General features: G+C 38.1%; 1 protein-coding gene across 1 annotated transcript in view; it reads right to left on the reverse strand.

Moving 5' to 3' along the window:
* The window catches only part of LOC131678829 (homeobox protein aristaless), a 342,197-nt gene that overhangs the window by 64,067 nt on the left and 250,839 nt on the right, over positions 1-27,291 (reverse strand). Inside the window, exon 4 of the mRNA XM_058959198.1 lies at positions 9,279-9,324. Coding sequence (XP_058815181.1) covers positions 9,279-9,324 — 46 coding nt within the window. The remainder of the gene's footprint in view (positions 1-9,278; positions 9,325-27,291) is intronic.

Raw genomic sequence — 27,291 nt, forward strand, 5'->3', positions numbered from 1 at the left:
GAAAAAAAGCGTCGGCGACGCGCCGCCGATCTACCTTTCGGTGTCGGCGTTTGTTAAAATTTACCGGCGGCGGCGGCGTGGCCCGGCGGCGCACAGGTCTAGTATGTGCTATTTACCTACCACCGAATTCTGATCTCGCTTTGTATGAACAGCATGCTGCCTGTGTCAATCGACTGTACGATCAAATTGGTACCAACGATAGGGTGGTGGTTTTAGGCGACTATAATTTACCTCAGTTACGTTGGAGTTTCGATGACGAAGTTGGATGTTTAATTCCAATTAATGCCTCCTCGGAACATGAAATTTTGTTAGTCGAAACCATGATCGCTTCTGGCCTACAACAAGTGAACTATTTTACGAACGAGAATGGCAGGTTGCTTGATTTAGCGTTTGTTAGTAACACTGGCGGATGCGAAGTATTGGAGCCACCCGTACCGTTAATGAAATTAGATCGTCACCACAATCCGTTTATGTTGAAAATTGACGCTGTGTTTCCCGTGTCTGTGAATGACGATGTTGATTTATTCTACGATTTTAATCAATGCGATTATGATGAATTAAACACTGAAATTTCACGAATAAATTGGGTTGAGATATTAACGCAGGGTACTCTGGATGAATCTGTGAATAGATTTTATCACGAACTGGAATCAATATTTCAACAACTTGTGCCTAGAAGGAAACGCACGCGCCGCCCGGGTAACAAACGACCTTGGTGGAATGCTGAGTTACGAAATCTTCGAAATCGTCTCAGGAAGGCTTGAAAACGATTTTTTAGAACAAGAGGCGAAACCGACAAAACGTTCGTGCGGGAAATAAAACGCCAATTCGAGCTCGTGAATGCAGCATACTTTCGCTCATATATTTTCCGAATTGAATGCAGCATGAAGGACAATCCAAAGCAGTTTTGGTCTTACCTGCGGAACAACAGTGGTATTCCGGAATGTGTCAACTATCGAAACAGGACATCAACGGCACCAGCGGAGTCAGCAAATCTATTCTCGTCATTCTTTCAAAACGTGCCAAGTAATAACTAACCACCATTGTCTGAATCGTACTTGAGTAGTTTGCCAATATTCACTCTGAAATTGCCTGCGACATCATTCACCGAACATCAGGTACATGTATTAATCTTCGGGGTATTGACAGTTCCAAGGGCCCGGGGACCGACGGGCTACAACCATCGTTCATCAAGAATTGCTCTTCATGTTTGGCACTACCTGCATCTCTATTATTCAATCGCTCTCTTGTTGAAAATGTTTTCCCCACGAAGTGGAAAGGAGCTTTGATAACTCCAATCCACAAAACAGGCAACGTACATGATGTCACCAATTATAGAGGAATTTCAATCTTAAGCTGCCACGCTAAAATCTTCGAGGGTATGTTGTTAGATGTTATCTACCCCGCGTTAAAACACATCATCACTTTGGACCAGCATGGTTTTGTAAAAAAGTGCTCGACAACTACAAATCTGATGAGCTACGTGTCGTCGCTGATTGATAAATTGGAAAAACGACAACAGATCGATGCGGTGTACATTGACTTCTCGAAAGCTTTCGACCGTGTTCCTCATCAGCTTGCTGTGGAAAAGCTAAAGCGGACTGGACTGTCGGACTGGCTGACTAATTGGATCTCCTCGTAACTTGCGAACCGTAGGGCTTCGGTGCGACTTGGAACTACACTCTCGGATCCTTTCCACATTTCATCGGGCGTTCCTCAAGGAAGTCATCTCGAACCTCTTCTATTTGTACTCTTTGTAAACGACCTCTGCAGTGAATTATCGTCTTCTAAAGTCATGTATGCCGATGATCTGAAAATTTACCGTGTCATAACAACTATGGTAGACTGTTGTGCATTGCAAATGGACGTCGATAGGATCATTGACTGGAGCGACAGAAACGGAATGAGTGTGAATATTCAAAAATGCAGTACAATCGCTTTTAAACGAGTACATACTCCAATTAAGTTCGAATTAAGTGTTCTGCTCCCGTAGAACGAGTTGTATCCGTCAAGGACCTTGGTGTCATTCTCGATTGTAAGCTACGCTTTACCGCACATTACTCTTCAGTTATAGCTAAAGCCTACGCTGTACTTGGACTCATCAAACGCAACACTCGTGATTTCAATGATGTGTATTGTCAAAAAACACTATACATTACACTGGTACGCAGTATTCTAGAATATGGCGTTACTATTTGGGCTCCGTATCACACCATACACATTGATCGTATCCAACGGGTACAGAAGAACTCTGTCAGGTTTGCACTTCGTCGGTTACCCTGGCAAAGCCGTTTCCAGCTTCCTCCATATGAAGATCGCTGTATCCTCATCAATCTCCCTACGCTGCGAAACAGACGGATATTTCTGCAACGACTTTTCATTTTCGACCTTCTGACGGACAACATAGACTCTCCGGCGCTTCCAGCAAAACTCGAGCTCAACGTTCCGGGAAGATCTTTCCGGAGAATCGATTTTTTCCGACGCTCAACACATCGCACGCAGTACTGCCAGAATAATCCTTTGGATGTTTGCTGTCAACTCTTCAATAGTGACTATCATTTGTTTGATTTTAATATTAGTAAAGAATCGTTTAAATTAAAAATAGGATTAAGTTAGTGTTTAGTCTAAGTCTGTGCGATGTAACTTTTTTAAATCGAAGGCAATACAATACAAAAAGCTGATATAATGCTATTGTAATGATGTGGGTTTATTTGGTATGCAACTCTTCTTGAAGATTATATTCGGCATATTTCGTTTCAATCGAACGTATGCCATATAGTCCAGGGAGCAAACGCAGCGCACTTACCGCGAAGGACGAGGCAAGGTATCTCAGGTCGAGACTTACTGAAGGTAATTTTCGTAAAACATTTATATCATGTGAGAACGAAAACCCATTAGGGATATTCATCACAATGCATTAGAAGAGTGTCAATTACGGTTTTAAACATAGCATATTTTATTTTAAAATTTTTCCTTTCTGCTCATCATACCGAAAGGAAACATAAAAAATGGTTTTAAAACTATGGTGGACAATGACAGCCAACTGAAGCTTTTAAATAGCATTAGTAGTGCCAATATTAGGCCTTCAAATTTGACATTTGTTTTGCTGGTGCTATATAATAGCATTAGTACAGCAGAAACGAGCTGTCAATCTCTGCACAGTAATACCACTATACTTCGCCTTTTCTGGCATAATACTAGCATTATATCAGTATTTAGGGTTTCACGGCTCTTTAAGACAGCTATGTGTGGATCTTAAGCAGATATTAAGCTACGTTAAAATGCTTATTGGTTACTTGGGATGTCCGACCCATCTGTTTTCACACACGAATAAAATTAAATATCTAAGCAAATCTTTTGATGAAGAAAATTGGTAACATCCATATTTTTGTTTTACTGTTCTCAGACTTCTCTTTCAATTAGTTATATCTGCCGTGACAGATATCTTCAAGAATCGCCTAGATGAGCTCAGAATTGTGATATTCTGTCTAAAGCAAACAAATCACATTACTTGCGAGAAGAAGAGTTACCGTGTCTACATTTCCATTCACAAAGTTGAGATCGATGGTGTAATCACCGATTCGAGTTACTCTTTCGTTTTTCGACTAAGGCATGGGGTTGGCTATTTCAAGAACAGCTTACATCGCCGAACAAAGATTTTGAATGACAATAGCACAGGACGGGCCAAAGTAGTGTGTCTTTTCAAACTTTTGTCAATTACCCGTACGAGGAATCTGAAGCATTCCCTTAAAAATACGCTCTTATCATTCTTTTACAGAGCTACTAAAAAGAGCTACGCCACTCACAAGCACAAATCATTATGTTCTTTTCGCTCAGGTGCGATCTTCATGTGGGGATGCCTTTTACTGTTCTTAATAATATAGGCAGATAAGTTTGTGCCGCAGCTGGAATGGCCAGTCCACCTCATCTTGGAAACGGCTCTTGTCATCTCCATACCGAAAAGGGTAACAGTCCTCGTACGGCGAAAGACTTACGTCCTGGCAGTCTCCTTCCCTACTCGAGGAAAACAATGGAGTGGATGGCTTATGACCTCGAAGAACACTCTCCTCTTGACCTTGCGCTAATTCGCTTCCCGGTAGAGTGGGGGGTCTGGAGTCCACCTCGAAGCCATTTGAGAGATTTTGTGGTAGGCCCTGGTGAACGATCAGCATCCTGACAGAGCTCCTGTGAACATCACTAAGGCTTGCAACAAGTGTTCTTCATCAGCGGACTAGCAAGGAAAAAAATGAATCACATCTAAATTGTAGTTACTAGCATCCTAAGGCTTCAAGGACTACATCAACAACCGTGTCTCCCGAGTGCGAATCGGTGGTCTGTAGTCTCAAATATGTGTGGATGATAATTGTTTCCCTAACAATTCGTCCTCGCTGTTACTCTGTTCCTTGTCATCATGAACTCCGTATTTAAATCCGTGGCGCTCCACGACGCAGTACACGCTATGGGAAGGGTCGCTTGGTTGAAGGCGGTTAGACCGAAAAGACCATTTGGCCAAATGCCATTTGGTCGAGTGTCATTTGTCCAAGTCACATTTGTCCGAATGCCATTTCGCTGAATGCTATTTCGCCGAATGCCATTTAGTCGAATGCCATTTAGTCGAATGCCATTTAGTCGGATGTCATTTGGTCGAATACCATTTGGCCAAATGTCATTTGGCCGAATATCATTTGTTGGTTGGTAGTAAACCAAATCGATCGCAAAAAATGTATTGTTTTTTTAACACATACTTTAGATTGTTTAACTGAATGTTTTATAACAGTGGGTTTAAAACTGTATCCATATCTGATGGAAGAAAATACAATAATTTTGATTCGATTAACTGATATTAACGCGATAGATAATATCATTTTGAAAATAAAAGCACAGTTGTTTCTTGCATAGTAATCGACACAGCGTATTGCAAACGATAAATTCTCCTAGATCAATACATTTAATAAACAACTCAATCCGGGTTATAGACCGCAATTGCCTTTTTCTTTGAAATGGCAGACCATTTGTAAGCACCACAGGGTTAGCCTAACCCAGTGGTGTAGCCAAGGGTTGAACTTCTTTGGAGTTTTTACGGTCGACATATCCAGCAAACCAAATAAATTTCAAACCTTTGTCAAGTTTCGTGTCTGAAACGGTAAAATTGAAGAAGTCTACCATCTCCTTAGCAAAACAAGATTTTTTTATTGACGAAAGATAAGAAATATTGTAAAAATTATTTTACAGTTGATAAACATTTCTTTAAAAGATTATGCTTATGAACCCAAAAGGAGTACATGTCGTCAATTAACCATTTATAAGGCTCAGAGTTTGGGACTATTAATGAATGTTATATTAATAGAAACACAGTTCTCTAGCTTAGTTTAGAATATATTTACATTTATTTCCTAATAAAAACTGTTTTGAAAATATACTGCCACCACCCGTTAGAAAACGTCAGTCTTTGTAATGTTTGATGTTTTTCCAACGAGATTGGTGCAAATATAAAGACATATCGAGCTGGATCAGAAATTTAAAAAGAAATTAAGGTGGTTTACTGGTTTTTACCTGATTTACAGTAAATAACCCCTGGATTCTGAGGATAAGTTGAAAAATGAGACCACAGATTACAGACGTTCATTTATTTATTTTATTTTTTTCTTTGCAATTTTACCATTCATAAACCAAATTTTCAGATTAAAAATAGTTGTTTTTACAAATTTGCATCACCAACTCAAAGGGTCTAAAGTATTTTTTTCAAAATCGAGCTAATTTTATTGTTTAAAAAGGAAATCGCCGGATTTTTTTCAAAAAACTCTTCACAAATCTGACACTTTTCACTGTATCTCAATAAAAAGTAATTAGAAGAGTTGCCAGATTCCTAACAAGTAGATTTCATAAGATTGGACCACCACACACTCCATATTCCTACGTTTTAAACGAAACGAAAAGGTGGCAATATAGTTGCCACTGCCTTATAAAGGGTTAATATTCCGTTCTTTCTCTTTCTGAAAACTGGAGACCTTATCGAGCTCTAAGTAGGATACGGAAAGTACTGCTGTAGACATATATAACAGAAATGTATAGAAAGAGCAGCTCATGTTGAAAAGAAGGCAAATACCCAAAGAATTTTTGCACCAATAACTGCATATATTACAAATACTAAATAAACAGCATCCAATTTAAGGAGACTGTCGAGGTGATGGAGAACCATATTTGGTAATAAAAATTAATGTACGCATACTATTTAATCTCAATAGTTAGAGAATTTTTAAACTTTTTCCGTAATGGACTTGTTGCTCCTAAAACGCATCCAGGATACCTTGTATTGACTGCCTTTGTGTGTCATTTGAAAGCTGGGGATATTGCTAGTTATATCTGAATTAAGTAACTTCTAGAGGAATCAAACGTTAGTGTTTTTGATAGTGTAAAATAATAGTAATAATTTATTTATAATTGATATCAACAGACACAGCGTGGTCCTAATGATAATTTCTTAATCTATTTAAAAAGTCAAATTGTAATCTGCTACGTGGAATGTGAAGATCGAACTCGGATGACACTCTGTTGAAGGTCCGCTGCAAACCAATGATGGCACCGTTTACTCCATAGTTAGTCCGGCGAAGAGGTAATCGGAGGAATAAATTATTGTGAAGGGCGCGAGGGCGAACGTTCATATTTATCGCACTGAGAAGTTCGGGGCAGTCAATTCGATCTTGCAAAATATCCGAAATCGTCATAGCACGGAATAGATCCCGCCGCACTTGCAGTGTACCGAGTCCAATAAGCAATTTCCGGCTTTCGTAACTTGGCAGCTGGTGAGGGTTGCTCCAAGGCAATCGACGAAGGGCAAACCGGACAAATCTGCGCTGTACTGTCTCAATTCGATGGACACCGTTAAGATAATGAGGATTCCACACAACTGAACAATATTCCAGAGTTGATCGAACGAGTGAGCAGTAGAGAGATTTCAATCAGTAAATATCTGAAAAGCGCTTAGATATTCTCATTATGAACCCCAAACAGCGTGATGCCTTTGCGACAATATAGCTGATATGCTGTTTAAACTTCGGTTGTTCATCGAGAAAAACTCCGAGATCTTTGACACAATTTGCTCTGTCAATCGTGGATTCAGCTAGACAGTAATCGAATCGAATTCGAGTTTTTTCCTCGAGAGCGTAATGACCGTACATTTCTTGGGGTTTAGGGTCATTCGGTTGAGCTTGCACCATTCCGCAAAGGTTACCAGTTGGCGTTGAAGGAAAGCTACACCATCAGTATTCCCGATTCTATGGTATAGCTTGAGGTCGTCGGCGAAAGACAACCGTGGTCCTTCTTAACAAAAGTTGACGTCGTTGAAATACAGAAGAAAAATCAATGGACCGAGATGGCTGCCTTGCGGAATACCAGATAAAGCAAAGAACTCTTCCGATACACAATCACCTATCTTGACTGCTAGACGACGATCACTGAGATACGATTGCATCCAACAGAGAATATTAGTACCAATGCCAAGTCTATCCAATTTTGCCACTTCAATAGCGTGATTAATCTTGTCAAAAGCAGCTGAAAGGACCGTGCAGATAACGTCAGTTTGAAGGCCGTCCGACATGGCATCGGTAACATATGTTGTGAACGACAGAAGATTCGTAGATGTTGAACGTTTCGACATAAATCCATGCTAAGCCTCGGAGATATACTGTTTGCAGTGGCTGGAGCTGAGTTCCAACACAGCCATTTCAAACAGCTTAGGAATTGCGCTTAGTGTTGTAATACCACGGTAGTTGTCAACTACCTTTTTATCTCCTTTTTTGTGAACTGGAAACATGAAGGAGGATTTCCAGAGTTCGGGAAATACTCCGGTTGTTAGCGACAATTGAAATAGATGACAAAGAGGTTCAATTAGACCGGCGGAGCATTTTTTTAGAATAATAGTTGGTATACCATCTGGGTCTGCCGAAGTTGAAGCCTTCATTTTGCCAATCGCCAGTTGTACCATATTATTGTCGATAATGATAGAGTTCAAAGACTGGTATGATTGAGGCACATTAAGAGCCGCGCGTGAAACCTGGGTCGGTGTCAGTTTCTCGTTGGAGAAAACACTCGCGAACTTTTCAGAGAATAGTTGGCAAATCTCCTGTAAACTAGAGCTCATACGTCCTCCATAGCTCATTGTTGAAGGCAACCCGGATTCCTTTCTTTGCTCGTTTACATGCATTCAGAATGTTTTAAGTGATTTTTCTTTAGATTATTAAGACATCATCATAAAATTTTCCAATAATTTTACTGTGCATACCGAATGACTATGGTTTCTAATAGCATATTATGCAAAGAACAAATGTGCCAATGTCGAAGTGGCCGGGTTATTGATGCGAGAGAAAGTAAATAAAGAAAAGCTTCCGTTTGCGCATAGGACCATTTCAATAAGTTTACTAGAGATTTGGTTGGGACTATTTGATTCGCCAATATTACACCAATCATAGATTTTCCGTAAATTCACAAATTGTTTTTGAATCTGTGATCAAAATTAGACCACAAATTCTTTTTTCACAGATGGTAGATTTTTTTGTACATAATATTCCACAGATTCCATGGAAATTTCACATAGATTTTCACAGATTTTTTCAGTTTTAGGTATCACAGATGAAAAAACGGATTGTTTGGGCTGAAACACAGATTTCAATGTGGCATCCCTGGATATCGCTGCAGTTATTCCAAATAACCCAAGACTGAGTTGAACACTGGAACACACCTTTACCAATGTTTTCCTTTCCAAAATCACATACGTGACCGAAAATATCGCAAATAAGTCCAAACACTATTACTCCGGACACACAAAAGAATCACCCGAACACGCAACATCATTAGTGAGACTACCGCCAGCACAGCAGCGAAAGAAAGCGTCTTTCAAACTCTGACGCTATAACTGCTTGCATGCGCCACAGTATGCACGGAAAAAGTATAAATTAAATTAATTTGTTTTTATTGACCATTTTCGTCCCAATCAAAAGTCCATATTTTATATGCTCGCAATTGGTCGGACTTTTTTTTATTGTGTCGATGCCTGAGGGGTCGTTAAAAATGTTGGTTAGATTGTTAGATCTAATATCTGTTAATTAAACACAAAAAGTTGAAATATGCACATGCGTGTTTTGCAGATGACAGGTACGGAAAAAATAGGTTCCTGATCGACCAAACCAACCAACCAAGTTTTGTAAAAGTGAACTGAATTTTTACGACGATTGATACTGATCTACTTGATATGATATTGATTATAAATCTGAGAAAGTTACCTGTATCCGAGCTTCTGTCAGTCCTATTTTCATTGCTAGCTCTTCCCTGAAAATGAAAAAAGAGAAAAACAAAGATAGATTAAAAACCTCGAACATCACACCGTCGAATAGGTTTGCAGCAAAAACTCCACAAACATGTAAATTAATTCTATTAACGAGTCCATCAAAGCCAATCAACACCAACTATCCATCAGCGCCGTACGGCACCATTCCGAATCACAAAACATTTCACATCGAACGATCCACAAATCAAGCTAACAATAAATCCATTAGACAGTATCTTTTCCCATCCCAATAATTATAAATTCAAAACTAATAAATTTGCCTAATGAGATGATTCCAGCAGTAAATTCATCATCCTTTTCAAGCGAACGAGAAAAACACAGACGAAACAATGTCGAACCGTCGGTTCGGTTCGACTTCGAACAAAAGCCGCCACCAAATGACATTATCACTATATTAAACGTGATTTCCCGTCTGGCACCCCTCGTTGCTCGGTCGGGACGAACGGGATCCAATCGGACAGGGTTCGCAAATTTACCGGACGGTGTCTTCCGAGCCATAAAAAGCTTTCTCGCCTCGAAGTTCATATACTCGCTCACACGGACACCGATGGACGCACGGGGCCGTGATTATGGGACAAAACATATAAAATTATGAATATCAAATTAAATGTTGAAATTTATTAATCTTGTTGCTTGTGTTGTTTATTCCTTCGGCTCACATCTGAGAGGAGGCCACAAGCTGGCGGTTTCGTCATTACATTTGTTTTTGTTTAGCGAGTAAGACAAACAAAAACGCTTATCATGTTTAGCTGATTTTTTATACCATACATATTCGAATTTTCAATAATCCTTTTATGGTCCGTTTAACGTTAGGTTAGATCTCATTTCCTACCAATCAACGTTTTTCCATTCGTTTTGAGGAAATCGAAACACCGAATACAAATGGTAATAAAATGCTTATCCTCTCGGGGATTTCATTAGTGAGAACCTTCCATCCGCTATGGCAGCTTTACGCATTGTAATTTAAAGCATTATACGATAGAGTGCAGAGTAGGAAAATATTTATATTTTATTTCAACCTACAAATCCATAGAGGCAGACCATGACATGATAGTATACAATTTGCACCGTGAACAAAGACTAGTGTGCTTAATAACCATAATCAAATCGGCACTTTAAAGGGCTAGGCTGTGGATTCCTGCTTAATGACTGGATAGTATGACTGACAATGGCCACTTGCCACTACTGCAGTGGTGACAACTTTTATCTGACAAATAAAAATATCATGTAATCACTAGCGTCAGACTTTGGGGCCATTTATAACTTACGTAACACAAAAATTGGCCAAAATTGACTCCCCTCTCCGCATGTTACAAATTGTCGGAAATATCATTACAACTCCCCCTCCCTTTACTACGACGCACAGAGGCATAACTAACTTCAAATCCTGGTCAAAATAGAAAAAATATTGTTTTTTGTTTATTTGTCCATATTTTCAGCTTAAATAGTTCATCGAATAATTTTTGTGTGCAATAATTTGAAACCAGTGATGTTTTTACACATTTTATTAGCTTGAAAGCCATTATCCCACAATTTTTGAGATTGATCAAAAACTAATTACCTAATGTCAATATATAAATCGTTCTTTTCATAGCAAACTCCAGCAACTACAATCAATTGGGGTCTATTTTTGCTTTTCTTTTTCATTGTTAGGTAGGTTTTATAAATGTGCTCACTTTTTCCAATTTTCAACATATTCGTTAGTAAAAAATGTACCTTGCCGGGCAATGCCAGGTTTTTATTTATTTATTAACAGATTAAGGCAGAAGTGGCCTGTGCCGTATACAAAAGATTCCTCCATTCCACTCGGTCCATGGCCACGCAGTCTGCGAAGGGTCCGCAAATCGTCTTCCACCTGGTGGATCCATCGTGCTCGCTGCGCGCCACGTCTTCTTGTACCGGTCGGATTGCAATTGCGAACCGTTTTCACCGGGCTATTGTCCGACATTCTGGCTACGTGCCCGGCCCACCGTAGTCGTCCGATTTTCGCGGTATGACAGATGGGCGGCTCCCCATGGTTCATTCTCCATGTGCCGTCTTCCATCTGCACTCCACCGTAGATGGTACGCAGCACTTTCCGTTCGAAGACACCAAGTGCGCGTTGGTCCTCCACGAGCATGGTCCAGGTCTCGTGCCCGTAGAGAACTACCGGTCTAATCAGCGTCTTGTAGATGGTCAACTTCGTACGACGGCGAACTCTGTTCGACCGAAGTGTCTTGCGGAGGCCAAAGTAAGCACGAGTTCCTGCCACGATGCGTCTACGAATCTCTCTGCTGGTATCATTGTCGGCGGTCACCAGTGAGCCCAAGTACACGAACTCTTCAACCACCTCGATTTCGTCGCCACCGATGCAAACTCGAAGCGGGCGGTTCTCATTCTCTTCTCGTGAACCTCTTCCTATCATGTACTTTGTTTTCGACGTGTTGATGGCAAGTCCGACGCGCTTGGCTTCTCTTTTCAGTCTGATGTAGGCTTCCTCCATCTTCTCAAAGTTTCGTGCAATAATATCAACGTCATCGGCGAAGCCAAGTAGCTGAACGGACTTTGTGAAAATCGTACCACTCGTGTCGATCCCTGCTCTTCTTATTACACCTTCCAGCGCGATGTTGAATAACAGACACGAGAGACCATCACCTTGCCGTAACCCTCTGCGTGATTCGAAGGGACTCGAGAGCGTCCCTGAGACACGTACTACTCACATCACCCGATCCATCGTCGCCTTCACTAATCGTGTCAGTTTGTCCGGGAATCCGTACTCGTGCATAATCTGCCATAGCTGATCTCGATCGATAGTGTCGTATGCGGCTTTGAAGTCGATGAACAAATGATGTGTGGGCACATTGTACTCGCGGCATTTCTGCAGTACTTGACGAAGAGAGAACACCTGGTCAGTGGTAGATCGTTCGCTCATGAAACCCGCCTGGTACTACCCCACGAACTCTCTTGTAATTGGTGATAGTCGACGGCATAGTATTTGGGAGAGTACCTTGTAGGCGGCGTTCAGCAGGGTGATTGCTCGGTAATTACAGCAATCCAGCTTGTCGCCCTTTTTGTAGATAGGACACACGACACCTTCCATCAACTCCTCCGGTAAAATCTCCTCCTCCCAAATCTTGGTAATCACCCAGTGCAGCGCTTTAGCCAGTGGCTCGCCACCGTGTTTTAGTAGCTCGCTTGGTATTTGGTCAACCGCAGCGGCTTTATTATTTTTGAGCCGGCTGATCTCCTCCTGGATTTCTTGGAGATCCGGAGCCGGTAGTGTAATGTCTTCCGCGCGTGCTCCCAGGTGCGTTACCGTGCCATCCTCGTCGTCTGCTGCATCGCCGTTCAGGTGTTCTTCGTAGTGCTGCCGCCACCTCTGGATCACCTCACACTGGTCCGTGAGAAGATTCCCGTTTGTATCTCTGCACATGTCGGCCTGTGGTACGTGGCCCCTGCGCGAGCGGTTCAACTTCTCGTAGAATTTCCGTGTGTCTTTAGCGCGGTACAGCTGCTCCATCGCTTCGCGATCTCGGTCTTCCTGCTGGCGCTTTTTGGTCCGGAAAACCGAGTTCTGCCTGTTCCGTGCCTGTTTATATCGCGCCTCGTTCGCCCTCGTGCGGTGTTGCAGCATTCTCGCCCATGCTGCATTCTTCTCTTCGACTAAACTACTCGCATTCGCCGTCATACCAGTCGCTTCTTCGGTCCGGGCCCACCGTACCTAGTGCAGTGGCTGCGGTGCTACCTATGGCGGATCGGATATCTCTCCAGCCATCTTCAAGGGCAACTGCGCCTAGCTGCTCTTCCGTTGGTAGTGCCACTTCCAACTGCTGCGCGTATTCTTGAGCCACTCTGCCATCTTGTAGCCGCTCGATGTTTAGCCGCGGCGTTCGGCTTCGACGAGAGCTATGCACTGTCGAAAGTTTTGAGCGTAAGCATACTGCAACCAGGTGGTGGTCCGAATCAATATTCGCACTGCGGTAAGTGCGGACGTTTGTGATGTCCGAGAAGAATCTACCGTCGATTAGAACGTGGTCGATTTGATTTTTTGTTACTTGGTCCGGTGATCTCTAGGTGACTTTGTGGATATCTTTACGAGGGAAGAAGGTGCTTCGGATTACCATTCCACGGGAGGCTGCGAAGTTCACACATCGTTGGCCGTTGTCATTTGATACGGGATGCAGGCTGTTAGGCCCGATCACCGGTCTGTACATTGCCTCCCTTCCTACCTGTGCGTTCATGTCGCCGATGACAATTTTCACGTCTCGCAGAGGGCAACCGTCATATGTCTGCTCCAGCTGCGTGTAGAACGCTTCTTTCTCGTCGTCGGGTCTCCCTTCGTGTGGGCAGTGCACGTTGATGATGCTGTAGTTGAAGAAACGGCTTTTGATCCTCAACTTGCACATCCTTGCGTTGATCGGCTGCCACCCGATCACACGTTGGCGCATCTTACCCAGCACTATGAAGCCGGTTCCCAGCTCGTTGGTTGTACCACAGCTCTGGTAGAAGGTAGCCGCTCGATGCCCGCTTTTCCACACCTTCTGCCAATGCCCTGACGGCAATGCCAGGTAAATCCGTTAAAAGGAGAAGATTATTTGGAGTGTCCTCTCACTGTTCCACGAAGAAAACATTCCCAATTAATCCCATTCGGTTTTTTTACAGCATGTGGTGTTTTTTCTCAAATATAAAAGAATAAAATTTATAAAAAAATAGTATTGGGGCTATTCAAAAGATCAAATATGACGAGAATAATTTGATTGAGTCATTTTTTGGTGAATTCATTGAATACGATAATTACTTGAATAGTATTCTATTACCGAATTTACAAACACCTGAATTTTTTTTTTCTACAAAAAGAAAACCAGAAAAACAAAATAAACATATGAACTTGAAACAAATGTTGAAACAGACTAAATCTCAATGCGAGGTTTTCTCAAACTAATAAAATACTCTAAAAACACGTTTACTTTGAAAAATAATAAGGCTAGTGGAATTCGTTTATTTTCGGCACTGCATCACACTTCATGGAGGTTTCATATTATCATATTTTGGTCAAAAATTGTCTTAAACCATGAAAAACCATTTTTATCACTTGCTATCGTATAAAAAGCTTAAAAAAATATAAAATAATTTTCGCCATGGATTTGATACAGTTACGTCACTGTGCGACGCAAAGAATTTTTTTTTTCCATTGTTGTCATGACTAGCGACTAACTTTTTCCAAATTTTCGGAAGAAAAGACGTTTCAGCTTTGGATCGTTTATATCTTTAGCTGTATTATCTTTCTTCGCCATTTTGTCAAAAATATGTATACCTATGTTGTATTAACGTATATCCGACATGCATTAACCGTTATGTGTCCGACGCGGTACTCGGGTACCTTTTCAGCTTTCAATTAATGAAATTCTATTGCTTTATCCATATCTGCAAATTGAAACTTCGTGACATCTTAGAACATCACTAAGTCAAGCTTTTGAGTTAATAATATTGTTGATATAGTGAGGGGGTAGTGAGCAAGGGCTCCTGAATTTTTCTACTACATAACAGGCCGACGAGGGTACCCGGGTACCTACAAAACTGAAATACTAATAACTAAAGCAATTTCTAACCGATTTAGATACTTTTAGGTGTTTTGGTTTCAGTAACTGATCCACTTTTAGACTTGGCAAAAATGTCCAAATCGGTTAAAGAAAGCTATAGTTTTGAGCATTTCAATTTGTGGGTAACCGGGTACCCCCGCACAGTGGTTGTGAACTTAATTCACTAGGGGCCAAACCATCGAATATATTCACAGAGTGTCTTTGGAGGAATTGTCCGTGTGAATATTCCCCAAAATCTGCTGAAAATTGAAATTTGGCATGGCTTACCATCAGGACCGCCGAGAGGGGGGGGGGGGACCGGGGTGTTTCCCCCCGGGCCCGGAGTTTTGAGGGCCCCCTCAACAACAAAAAATTAGTTTTAACAGAAACTAAATTTTTGACAAATACTTTTTCGACAAAAATTTATTTGAGAATACAATTAAAAATTCAATATCTTGTGTATGAGGTAACTAGAATAGCGAAAATTCAAAACCACTTCATATTTGATATCAACTATGTTTATACCAACGTAAATCTCGCATCGAAACAAGATCAGACTCGAGCGGGCATAGCGGAATTTCTACATTGAATGTCATGTATGCAGCTCACCTGAGTTCGAATCCCAACCCCGCACACAGGAATAGAGGTTTGTTATAGGAAAATTCCTAACCTGAATGAAGAAGCGAATGACCTTAAGGTTGAAATGTCTATAATCGAAAGAAAAATATGAACAGACTTGTAAGGGTTAAACAATTAAAAGCTTTAATTGGAAGTCATGAGGTTGTCTTCAAATTTCGCCAATTTGAAATCGATTTTTTTATTTATTGAATTTCCAATCTCCGAAAGCGCTGGATTAGTATCGAAAGTAATTATTGAAAGAAACAAGCCCTGCTTAGGGTTGCCACACCGGTTTTGGACGCGAATTCCATGTCTTCGTTCAGGTAAATCCGAATTCGCCCGGAAGAATCCATTGGATTATTTTGCAATTTTGCGTTGCGCTTTTCTTTACCAGGAATCACCCAACACTCAGTCCTCATAAACATCATCCTCGGGTTGCAGGCCCTAATTGTTAAGGAGGGCCTCTTGGCTTTGACAAATATTATTTTAATAGTGCCATTTGGGTTTACTTTACCCCGTTAAGGTTGGACAGAGAAAGGGTAAAATTCTCAAACGAAAAAACCAGTTTTTTTCCACACCGTATGTCAGATCTTCATAAAAATCATTCAGCAGTACTGTAACAACATTCTACATACGCTGATTGATTTTTATGAAGATCTGATATACGGTGTGGAAAAAACTGCTTTTTTCGTTTGCGAATTTTGCGCATTGTCCAATCTTAAACCTTCGCTTCAATGGATTAATGTTCCTCACAAAGATTCTCGAAAGAAACTGAAGTGTGATTTCACACCCCGTGTTTGTTTACTGAGGAGCAGAGCAAAGCTCGCTCGGGTTATCCTTTACAGCGAGAGTGGTTGGTGCTTTTGGATTCCCTGTGAATATCCGAGAAAGCGAATCACTACATCCAACTAAATCAACAAAACTGTTAACAAATGCAAAAACATAAAACTAAATGTGAACGGCACAGAACGGTGGAGTGCTTTACCAAAACATTACACTCTACGGTGAATGTGACCAAAATAAGATATTTTCCTCCTAGTGCTACGAGCTGCATATGAAAAAAGTGCATACTTATTTGTTTTTAAGCGATTTATACAATAAAAAGCAATGGAAGCACTCCAAAATTCTGTCGAGTGATCACTTTAATTCGAAATTCGAATTGATTTCAACGACCCGTGTGTCTCTTGAAGTCTTTTCGCTGCTCAGTAAAATTCTGCTGGTCAAAGTACCACTAGAGGCGGTAACCCTATTTCTATTTGAGAGCTCAATTGGTCAAATGAGTCATCAAAATCTCTTGAAATCCAAAAGAATTCGAAATTAATCCAACAATTTAAATTTAAAATTTAATATATTTGGTTTGATTTCATTGATAAAAAATCTATAAAAAATCATATTCAGATACGAGATGATACCGAAACATTTTTGTAAAGGGGTCATACTCAAATAACATAGCTTTTTTCGGCGATTTTCGACTACCAATTCCCCCCAGCAAAGAGGCCAGGGATGGGAAAAATACGTTTTACAATTCTTTCAAATACGTCCTTTTATCAACATTTGCATTATAACAGCAAATTGCGTACACAACAAGCCCCTTTCATGAAGAGTATAGAGTTAATAGTTTTGTTTTGAATTTTATATGACATGAAGCATGCAGAGATCTCTCAGTTCACAATCTTGCAGCTGCCAATGATTCTAAGAAGCATACGTTCAACTAAATTGCTAAATTGTATTTGATTGATTTCGAAGAGAAAATTTAACTCTGCTACCAAACTAAACCAACTAGTTAGCAAGATTAGCTAACAAATGTAGCAAGTTAAATCCGCATACAAAATCTTTTCGTTTTGGAGGAGTGAGCGTGTGATTTTGAACGACACTTCTTAAACGTAACGATTTTATTTTTATTTTTGAACTATTTTCTAGAAATCAATTACAACATTCTTGTAAAATATTTTAAGGTGTGCTAACACACCAACTCAAATGAAAGAATAATTCATGTTTTTATAGGATTATAAATGTTTTCGAAACCAGCATAGCGTAAAATCCAACCAAAACCTTTATTTGAAATTTGATCCATGTTTCTCATTTTTTTCATTTTTTTATTCCTACATGTTTTTTTATTTTGTTAAAATTTCATTGATGTATTTTTTTCAAGTTGTGGATTGTATGTACATTTCTACAATTGTAAGATTCTGCCTTTTTTAATCTATTTGCATACTTTATTTTATCCATCTTTTTACGTTCCTTACTTTTGCTTTTTTTTTCTATTGCTATCACCACAGAGAACAGATATCCATGATCGAACAAAAATATTTAAAAAACGCGTGTAAACATTTGAATTAATATACGATAAACACTAGCGCCGCCACACCAACCTATCCCAACTATCCGTCAAATCCATTCCGGAACCGGTTCGAAATCCTGACTGGATTTAGTATGGAATCTTGCTCAAAGAAAACAACCGATTCCGACGCCATCGGTTGATGCATTTAAGCTGGAATTCATGCTGGAAGTCCGAACCGGTTCCGGATTAGTTTGACTGGGTAGAGAAATAACCACCGTCAATTCTGTCGAACTCAGCCACAAAAAAACATGACGACAGTAGCGCACCTGGTTTGGATATCCCAATTACCTTAGAAACCGTTGGAGATTTTACACAAGTGCTGAATGCTGAAGATTGACGTCTGTTCTCTGTGCTATCACTATCACTTACTTTAATTTATAGTTTTTTCTCCGTTATTTAATTTTATTCGCAATTTTTCGAGAAAATTCTGCTTTCTTTATTTTTTTTTCTTATAGTTTCATACTTTGATACCCTGCTTTTTTATTTGTTTCTTTTGCCATTCTATTTAATTTTTAGAATTTGTCTATTTATTGCATTTATTCTTGTCATAGCCTTTTTTATTTCCATTTTTTTCATATTATTTTGCATTTCTAAAAGCAATTTTACTTATTCAAGTTCATTCCAATTTGTCTTATTGTTTAATTTTTACCTTTCTCCTATTTTCTTCTTCATTTTCTAGTTTTTAGTTTTCCGTTTGTCGTAGTTTTATTTTTTCCCATCGTTCATTTAATATAATTTTATTTATTTTTTATACCTTTTGCTTAAGATTTAATTCGTTATAGTTATTTCTTCATGTTTTCCGTTTAACCTAGTTTGAAAATATTTTTTCAGTTGACGTTAATATTGAATTTTTTTTATTCCTAAAAACATTTGATTTATCTTTTCTTGACACTCAGCGCACTTTTTCTAAATTTTACAGTTAGTTCGTTGTTTGAATTTATTTCAAATTTCATTTCTAGTACTTTTTCCATTCTTCAAATAATATCCATTTTATTCATTTTTTTCGTGTTAATATCTTCATTTTTGTGTTTCTATAGTATGTCTTTTCTCTACTATTTTTTGTTTTCCATTTTGTCTGTTTGCTCCGTATTTGTTCAATACTTCCAATTTTCTTTACTTTTTTGTCTTTTCATCATTTAAATTTTCCAGTTTTTCAAAATTTTCTGGTTCGTCCATTTTTTTTAATTTCTCTATGGTTATTTTATTCTTGTCTTTTATATATACTCCTCTAGTTTTATGCATTCTTAACGTTTTATTTTTTTTTTATTGCTTTAAATATGTCTTATTTTTAATGTTAAATAAATTGTATTATTCTCGATTTATCAAGTTTTTCAGTTTTATGCATTTTTATATTAATGTTTGTATTCTTTTTAGTAGTTTTTTTGATTCTAAAAAATTTTCCTACTTCCCTATCGATTTTTCAATATTTTTACCATTTGTTTAATAATGTTCGACTTTTTTAATCTTCGCAATGTGTTTTTCTAGTTTCCTGTTTTCCTTTATCAATTTTTATAGGTTTTGTTTCGGTTTTTCTCGATTAAACATTTTTTGACAATTAATGTTTATTTGGTTGATTTTGTTGTTTTAACTCTTTTGTACATTCTTTTAATATTTAGTTTTACTATTGTTTTGCCTTTCTCCTATAGAAAGGTTATGCAATCACTCTGAACATCGTCAACCTAATCCCCTAATTTTTTTTTTGACTTGCGTAGGTTTTCTGTATTTTAACAGCGTCGTAGTTAGGGGGATACGGTGCTGGGCACCCCCCGCATCACTCACCACACTTCCCTAAACCGCCCTTCCCTCAGCAAGTACCCCACCACGCGAATAAAATTTTCTAATTCCTCTAGAATAAACTTTCCTAGTGGATCTGAAAAACCAGTGAAAAATTTGGCTTGAAATGATTTTGAGTTGAGAGACTAATTTAAAATTTCCAAACCCTTCCAAAAATTTTCAAAAACGCAATACTGAGTAGTGAACATGAACACTAATGATAGAGTATAATGAAAATGTGTGGCTGTTTTCAAGATAAATTAGTGTCAGAAATACAACTGTCAGCAGTTGATTATTAGGACCATCCACATCCGTCTTACTATCCGATCAATGACAGGCGGCTTTTATATTTGTCCTCAATAGTCGAAACAAATTAGGTGGACTACAGTCATGTAAAACTTAGTCCAAATTCAGTTCAGCTAACAAAATGTAATGAACGCTACTTTCAATATCGATTAATCACTTTTTGAAAACATTTGCATTATACCACGAATAGTTAATCTTTTTTCACTAAAGGTGTTCAGTTCAGGGTGAATCAGGAATCAGAATATATTGGCTCAAATGTCCTGTTCCTTGTATGTAGCCGGAGATTTGTTCCTAACTGTGAAAGTTGTTAAATTACGTGTTCGAAGTTGTGTTACAGCTATTATAAGTATTGCAACGTGCTTTCCCCTATCTATCACCAGTTCATAGGACAATATCAAGTGGATTTCAAATAGTGTCACTTATGAATTTGGATGTTCAGTGGGCTCTAGTTCTCAAAATGTTCAACCAATTTCAACCAAACTTTCTGCAAATCATCGTGCATTCATGTTGCAAAAACTCTATTTATTATGGTCAGCTCAGACACAGAATCGATGGATAAGCAAGAACATATTTTTCGGGAAAACCCGTGTAAGCATTCGTTACATATCACCATCGCACTATATGTACGCGAATAACCATCGTATCCATGTTTGCATGCAAGGTTCGTCTGCCGATTGCCGGAAGTCTGCTAGCCGATCGTAGCACTGGTAAGTTGATTTTACTGATGCCATTTAAAAACGACAGATATATTCCTTACACACATTGAAAGCTTGATGTTCAGTTATCAGTACCTCAGGTATCTGGTTTCGGATTTACACTGAAATTTTGTAGTGTCATGTTTTTCCAACGTCAACCAGGCATTTGGTAATATTGCAACATGATCATCGTCAATCGTATATACAAACGCTCTGAATTCATTTCGATCCATATTGATCAGTTTTTTTTATTGAGATTCTCCAAGACGCATTTTAATTACTTTACACACAACCACTAACTAAATATCAATGGGCTTCCACTTAATATTATCTAATAAAACATCGATTTAGTAATATAAATTTTTATTTTTATAACAAGACTTCGATGACTCCGAGCAAACTAGGTAGCAACATGTGTGTCGAATGTTTTAAATCGGTAACTTTCGAGCTTTCTGATGCCGTAACATACGATTTACTGGAAAATGGAGACTGAAACTGAATAGCTCAAAATAGATCCGAAATTTGGTATAAAACCTGAAGAGCGGGAGTACAGGAACAACAGACACGTGACAACTGAGCGTATTCCTTAGCCGCAAGTTGGAATATTGGGAGACCCGAGTCTACCAGTATATTACCGGAAGTTATGAAAGCACCAGGAAGTTGCCAGTTAGATTTTTCCATTTTATTTGAACCATTTTGTTTTCAGGATGGCTGCGTATATATTAGTAATTCTTATTAGTATTAATATACATTCGTTTCGCCTTTTGTTATCTCCGTCGTCTATAAAAACTGTTTCGGCATATTATGAAAATAAAAATGCTTGTAAGGACGACCAATTTGTACCGACAAAAATGTTCCCCAATTCGGGAATAAAGTGCCATGAATTCTGGAATAATCGTGTTTCTACGTTCGGAAACAGGACCGTTAACAGAAATTCATGTGTTTTATAAACGTGTTCAATTTTCCGTAACGCCTGCTTTTTTTTGGAGACATTTGATTTTTTATGAACATTGATCACGGGTTCCGCTTAGTCATTGACAAATCGTTTTTACTGCCTTCATGCCTCGTAAACTGATTCCTGATTCCAAGTATGTTAGTCACGATGAACCCTTCTTATTCGTAAAACAATTCACAAAATCAAAATACATTTCCAATTTCATGATATAGTTCATGAAATATGCAATTTTGTGCATGATATGCTTCATGCTTGTGAAATTTAGAAGATATCTCTAATCATTTGCACTTTCATGCAACTCTGCATGGAAAATGGAAAATCTGGAAAATTTTACGTGAACAATTTCACAAAATTTTGGAATATTATAATTATAAGTATATAATAACTATAAATTGTACATATAATATACAACGCAAAACGAATATTAAATTTGTGACTAAGCTCCTCAAATTATAAATGTGAATGACATTATTATGCCCGAAAAATCAAATAGAAAACTCATCAACTAATATAACTACAATGTACATAGTAATTGCGAAAATCTTGACTAACCTCTTGACATCATGAACATCGTTCAATATTCAGTTCTTTTGGTCGAAACAGTGTTTTTTCAAATTATGAACTAGATTTGTAAGATAAAACTAAACATATTTGGCACACAACCGCAGTGATCTTACTAAACATTTGAGTGTAACACCATATGATATTTTAAATTTTAGATTTGTCTGATTTCAAATTTTAGATTTGTTCTAAAAATTTTAAGTGGGTAATTACCCTTTCAGATATATTCGAGTGGGTAGTACTCAGGGCAGGAAATATTCGAACCGAACCTATGTTCGAATACTTTCAAAGCGCGAAGCTTTGCGTTACTGGTTCGTATTCACAAGCTTCGCATCACAATCGCTTACCATCGTAATTGCGGACATTTGGGCGATACTTTTGCATGCTCTTCGGCGAGGACAAATGAAGCTTCTTGTTCATTTCATTGATGTTCGGAAAGATATGTAAAAGCTTTTGCGTAGTTTTCGACGAACACGAGCTAAGGTCTTGGTTCGTGTGATCGATATTTTTGAAACAGTTACACGGAGCTTCGAAGCGATGTTCGCGAACACAGAAAAAAGATTACCTCGAAGTATTTCAGAATCGCGAACACCGAAGGATTATATCAATTTAGCATCGCGAGGGCCATCGCTAACATGTTCGCCGGACGATATTAGTTTTATTTATTCAGATACCTACCTACTAGTTATACAAAAAAAAGTATATTCTAGACAGAGGCCTTGTATTAAGGGTGGAATAGGTGAAAAATAATTGTGACAATGTGTAGCTTATGGATGCTGGGGTTAACTGAAAAGTGACGTAACAAGTTTATTTAAGATACCCTACTGATATATTACCAGTAGGGATAAAATCAAGATTTCGTGACAGGGCGGGGATAAATTTTCAAATGAAATAAATTAGGGCTAGAAAATGAAGTTAAACACAATGTACACAACGTATTGAGTGGCTCGCTTATCTTAGTCATGTTCCTATGTCAGTTTCTTGAGGATCCAGTTATGTCAGTTTCTTGAGGATAAAGATATCGATATCCATTCAAAGGAAAAAATCGATTATCAGTTAAATAAATAACGTCATGATGTGTATGATGAATCCTAGAAATAAATAGGGAATGTCAATAAACTCGACCATTCCCGATTCATATTTGGCAGTTCTGGTCGTTTTGTAAATCTTGTTTTCGACTAACAGTAAAACCATTTTGATTCAGAAGTATGTTTTAGAAGGGCGCATGTTTTTTCGTGCACTTATTTAAAAAAAACGCTTTGAATCCATCTACCAGTGTGATGAGACATTTTTATAACTGTTTTCGAATATTATATCGGTTGAGAACTTTTAGAACATGATATTTCGAGAAATTTTGAAAGTGAAATTAAATCAGTTGTAAAGTTATAGAAAATAGCCTTTTAAAATGAACGGACAATCGAATTATTACTAATACTTTATGAATACATTATCTAAGTTCTTCATTCAATGCAATATGTATGCAAAAAGTTAAAAACTGGATTTCCCTTGAGAACTGGGCCAAAAAATCGAAAAAAATGTGTTGGCGATCCGAGAACTAGAACAGAAATTGTAACCCTTGGACCTCTGAAGTGCATGCGTACAAAATGCTATAGTCTAATGTTTGTTTTCATTCATTTCATTTAATAATTTTCAGTTGAGCAATTCTGTCGCAAACTGCATTGTGGAGCGAGGGTCATAACTTCCTAAATTTAAGTGTTCCTATTAATTTAGTACACTCTCTTTAACATAAACTACTCTAACGAATGAATGAATGGGAGTAGGTTCGATAAATTTTGAAAGAAGCCGTTAAATCAACCACTTAAGGGATTACACCACCGCAAAATTAAAAAAAAAAATCGAAATTGATCTTGATTGATTTTATTATTCCATATCAACATTTGAATAGGGCTAATAAGATTTGTGAACAAACTTTTGTTTTGCTGATTTCTCGTTATTTGTTATCATTTCAACACAGAAAACATTTGAAATCGATTTTACCAAGGGCAAAGATGTTGATTCATGTGTATTTTTCATAAAATTCAAATCTGTAGCGGAAAAATGAGCGAAATAAGTTTGTTTACAAAAGTCTCATTAGTCCTTTTGAAGAATTACTATTGTATTGATCTTAAATATGGGTCTTCAATATAATATATCAAAATATGGAATGCGACAAAAAGCGAATAATAATGGAAAGACAGTATTCGAAAAAGTTCGAGTTTAGAACGACTTTCATTCTACTTGGAGTTATTTATTTCGCTTCTCATTTTCCGAGATTTCCCTTACATAAAGCATTTCGGCTATAACTGATTCAAAAAAAAAAAATACAGGGGGCCCTGAAGATTTCTTTCTTTTATTTTTAATTAGTAAAAGTCAAATAAGGGAAGATTACATCATGGTGAAGATAAACCAATTTTTGTCCTTTTCAGAATTGTTTTTGGATTTCCAACAAAAAAAAAATCACTAGAACATTGTTTGTAAGTTCTTTGCGTTTCTCCATCAGTAATTAGTTAACAAATACAATACAAACAAGTTGGAATATCCTTCTCATTATTTATCACAAAACACATGTATAGGAGTCAGGAAATAAATTTCATAAAAGTGGAACATGTAATAAGTTTGACACTTCATTTATTAAGTGAACAGATTCTGTCGAAAATGTTTGAAAATAAATATTTTGTCTCTTGTGATTAGGTAATCAACCAATAAACTTATAAAACAATATTATAAAAATCATTTGGAAACTTTCCTCTTGGTTTGGTACAGATGCCAAGAAATTATAATTCAATTAATGACAATAATAATAAATTCAAGTATGTGGGTATTTGTTAATAAATTCATTTGGTAAAATTAAAAATAACGTTTAACACACAAATCATCGCATATTATTGAGTGAATATGACTAGCCGATTTAGGAATGTTGCGCAAGAACGTTAGAAACCGCAACAAGTTGAAAACAAAGGCCAACGGACTACGCCTAACTACCCCTCAGTGGATGCAAATAACTGAAGTTCGCCGTCTAACTGAACTCGGACGTCAGCAGTGAGATTCCATCCGAAAATTGTTCTTTTTAGGAAGAATTTGTTTTAGATAGGGAGATTATTAAGAGAGGGGTAATGGTTGTAGCGTTAAAAAACACTATTTGCGATTTTTTTAGAAATTTGGGCGAAGCGAATTGATCAAAACTTTTGTACATTATAATGTATCATTTCATCCAAAAGAGTCATTTCACCAAAAAACATTTTTTCACGCTGAAGCCCTTACCCCCTTAAATATACTTTATACATCTTCACCTAAACTCCTTGGCAGGGAAAATATACTCCGATTGAAGAAGAAAAGACGAGTTTGCAATCAAAGTAGCTAGTAAACATAATTGTATTCCGAGAAAAAGAATTTGAATTTCACTACCACTACGCTCATTCAAACTCGTGGCTCATAAATTGGTAAGGTATGCGACGCACCTAATCCCTAAATCCTAAATTATAATCTTAAAATAATCCATTTTATTTATACTCAAAATAAGATTTACAGTTTATGATTTTAAGACAGATAGTCACGTAGCGAACATGTTCGCGGTGGCCTCATGATGCTGATGCTTGAAGCGATATAAAACTTCGATGTTCGCGATTCTCAAATAAACGAGGCATTCGCTTTATATGTGTTCACCGAATATCGCTTCGAAACTCTGTGGAAATGTTCCAAAAACGCAAAAACCACGAGCCAAGAGCTTACCTCGTGTTCGACGATGTGTGCTTCTAAGGTTAATGTGAACTTTTTCGAACATTGTAAAGAGCGAACTAGATGCGAAGCTCGCTTCGTCCGAGCAGAGATAAGTTTTACCCCTAAATGTTCGCAGCGATTGTGTCAAACTCATCGATTGCATGTGGTATGCTTGAGAAGGTGCTTCGTGAAGCTTCGAACAGCAATCAATTCATTTTTCGAAATTTTCCTGCCCTGGTAGTACTACTCATACTACCTAGGTCAACCGCCATCTCTGCCTAGTTTTGTGAAAAACTTCTATGCAGTAGCAAAATGCAGAATTAGAATCATACGTCACCGTAGTTATCAAATAGAGATTACCTCAAGGCGCCATTTATCTATGCATTCACTGGTTGACAAATCTGTTTCGCTGCGGTATATCTGATTTCTTTGTATCCTCAAAAATTACTGTCAAACTAATTAGATCAGGTGAGGTTTCGACCAGTGTTTGCAACGCAACTTTAGCAACATTCTCTCTAGAGGTTGTAATCTCTTTTTTGCAAACCATTCCAGTAAAGTTCAGCTGGAAAATACGCCGGCATTATGGCTGGTTCTGGTAAGTATTCCGACATTAGTAACAAAACGAATACTAATTAGAATCGGTTGTGTCCCTGGAGATTGAAAACTAACCGGTCACCAACCAGAATTCCGGTTCATTTTCCGGCTGGACTTACTAGGGTGTTCGTTGCTATACATAATATACTGAAACTTTATTTAGTCATCGATAGCATATATTTATATCTGCCTCTTGCCTCTTCAGCTGTAAATTGCTCTTCCCGTCATTGAATGCTTCCTAGAAGCATATGCTAAAAATCACAACAGAATAAAAGATATATGAGAAAAAAATATGCAAACATTGGATATTTTTTTCCCAGTGTATACAAATTTGTTTTTGCAACTTTTTCAAATAAACCGCAAGATTTTTGCTTGGTCTATCTTGTCAGAACCATCAAAGTAATCAACAGTGTTCCTAAAATATTTTCCGTGGCCAAGCATTTTTGCCATTGAAGTGGTCCCTTAAGCTTTCTGTTTCCCCATGAATTAGCCTTAATTTAACTTAATTTCCGGTTAAGATATCAACAGTTTCTCAGAACGTCACAAATTTGACGTTCAATAATAGTAAATATAAATGCGGATTCTACTCGGCAGTAATTTGTTTTGCCATATGCAGATATAACTCAATGCGTATGGTGCTACTTCAGATTCGAGTGATTCTACTATTCTTAGATGAGTCAAGGGTCCAGCTCGGGTGCCTAGAATTAAAAATCTTCGAGATCTTTGTTTGATTCTCCGTATTAGCGAGTTGGATTCGGATCGGGCTTCTCAAATTTTAAATTTTCGGGTTCGGGATTCTTGGGTCGGGTCGGGTTCGGGTTTTACAAAAT

The sequence above is a fragment of the Topomyia yanbarensis genome, chromosome 2 (genome assembly GCF_030247195.1).
Source record: "Topomyia yanbarensis strain Yona2022 chromosome 2, ASM3024719v1, whole genome shotgun sequence".
NCBI classification, from domain to species: domain Eukaryota; kingdom Metazoa; phylum Arthropoda; class Insecta; order Diptera; family Culicidae; genus Topomyia; species Topomyia yanbarensis.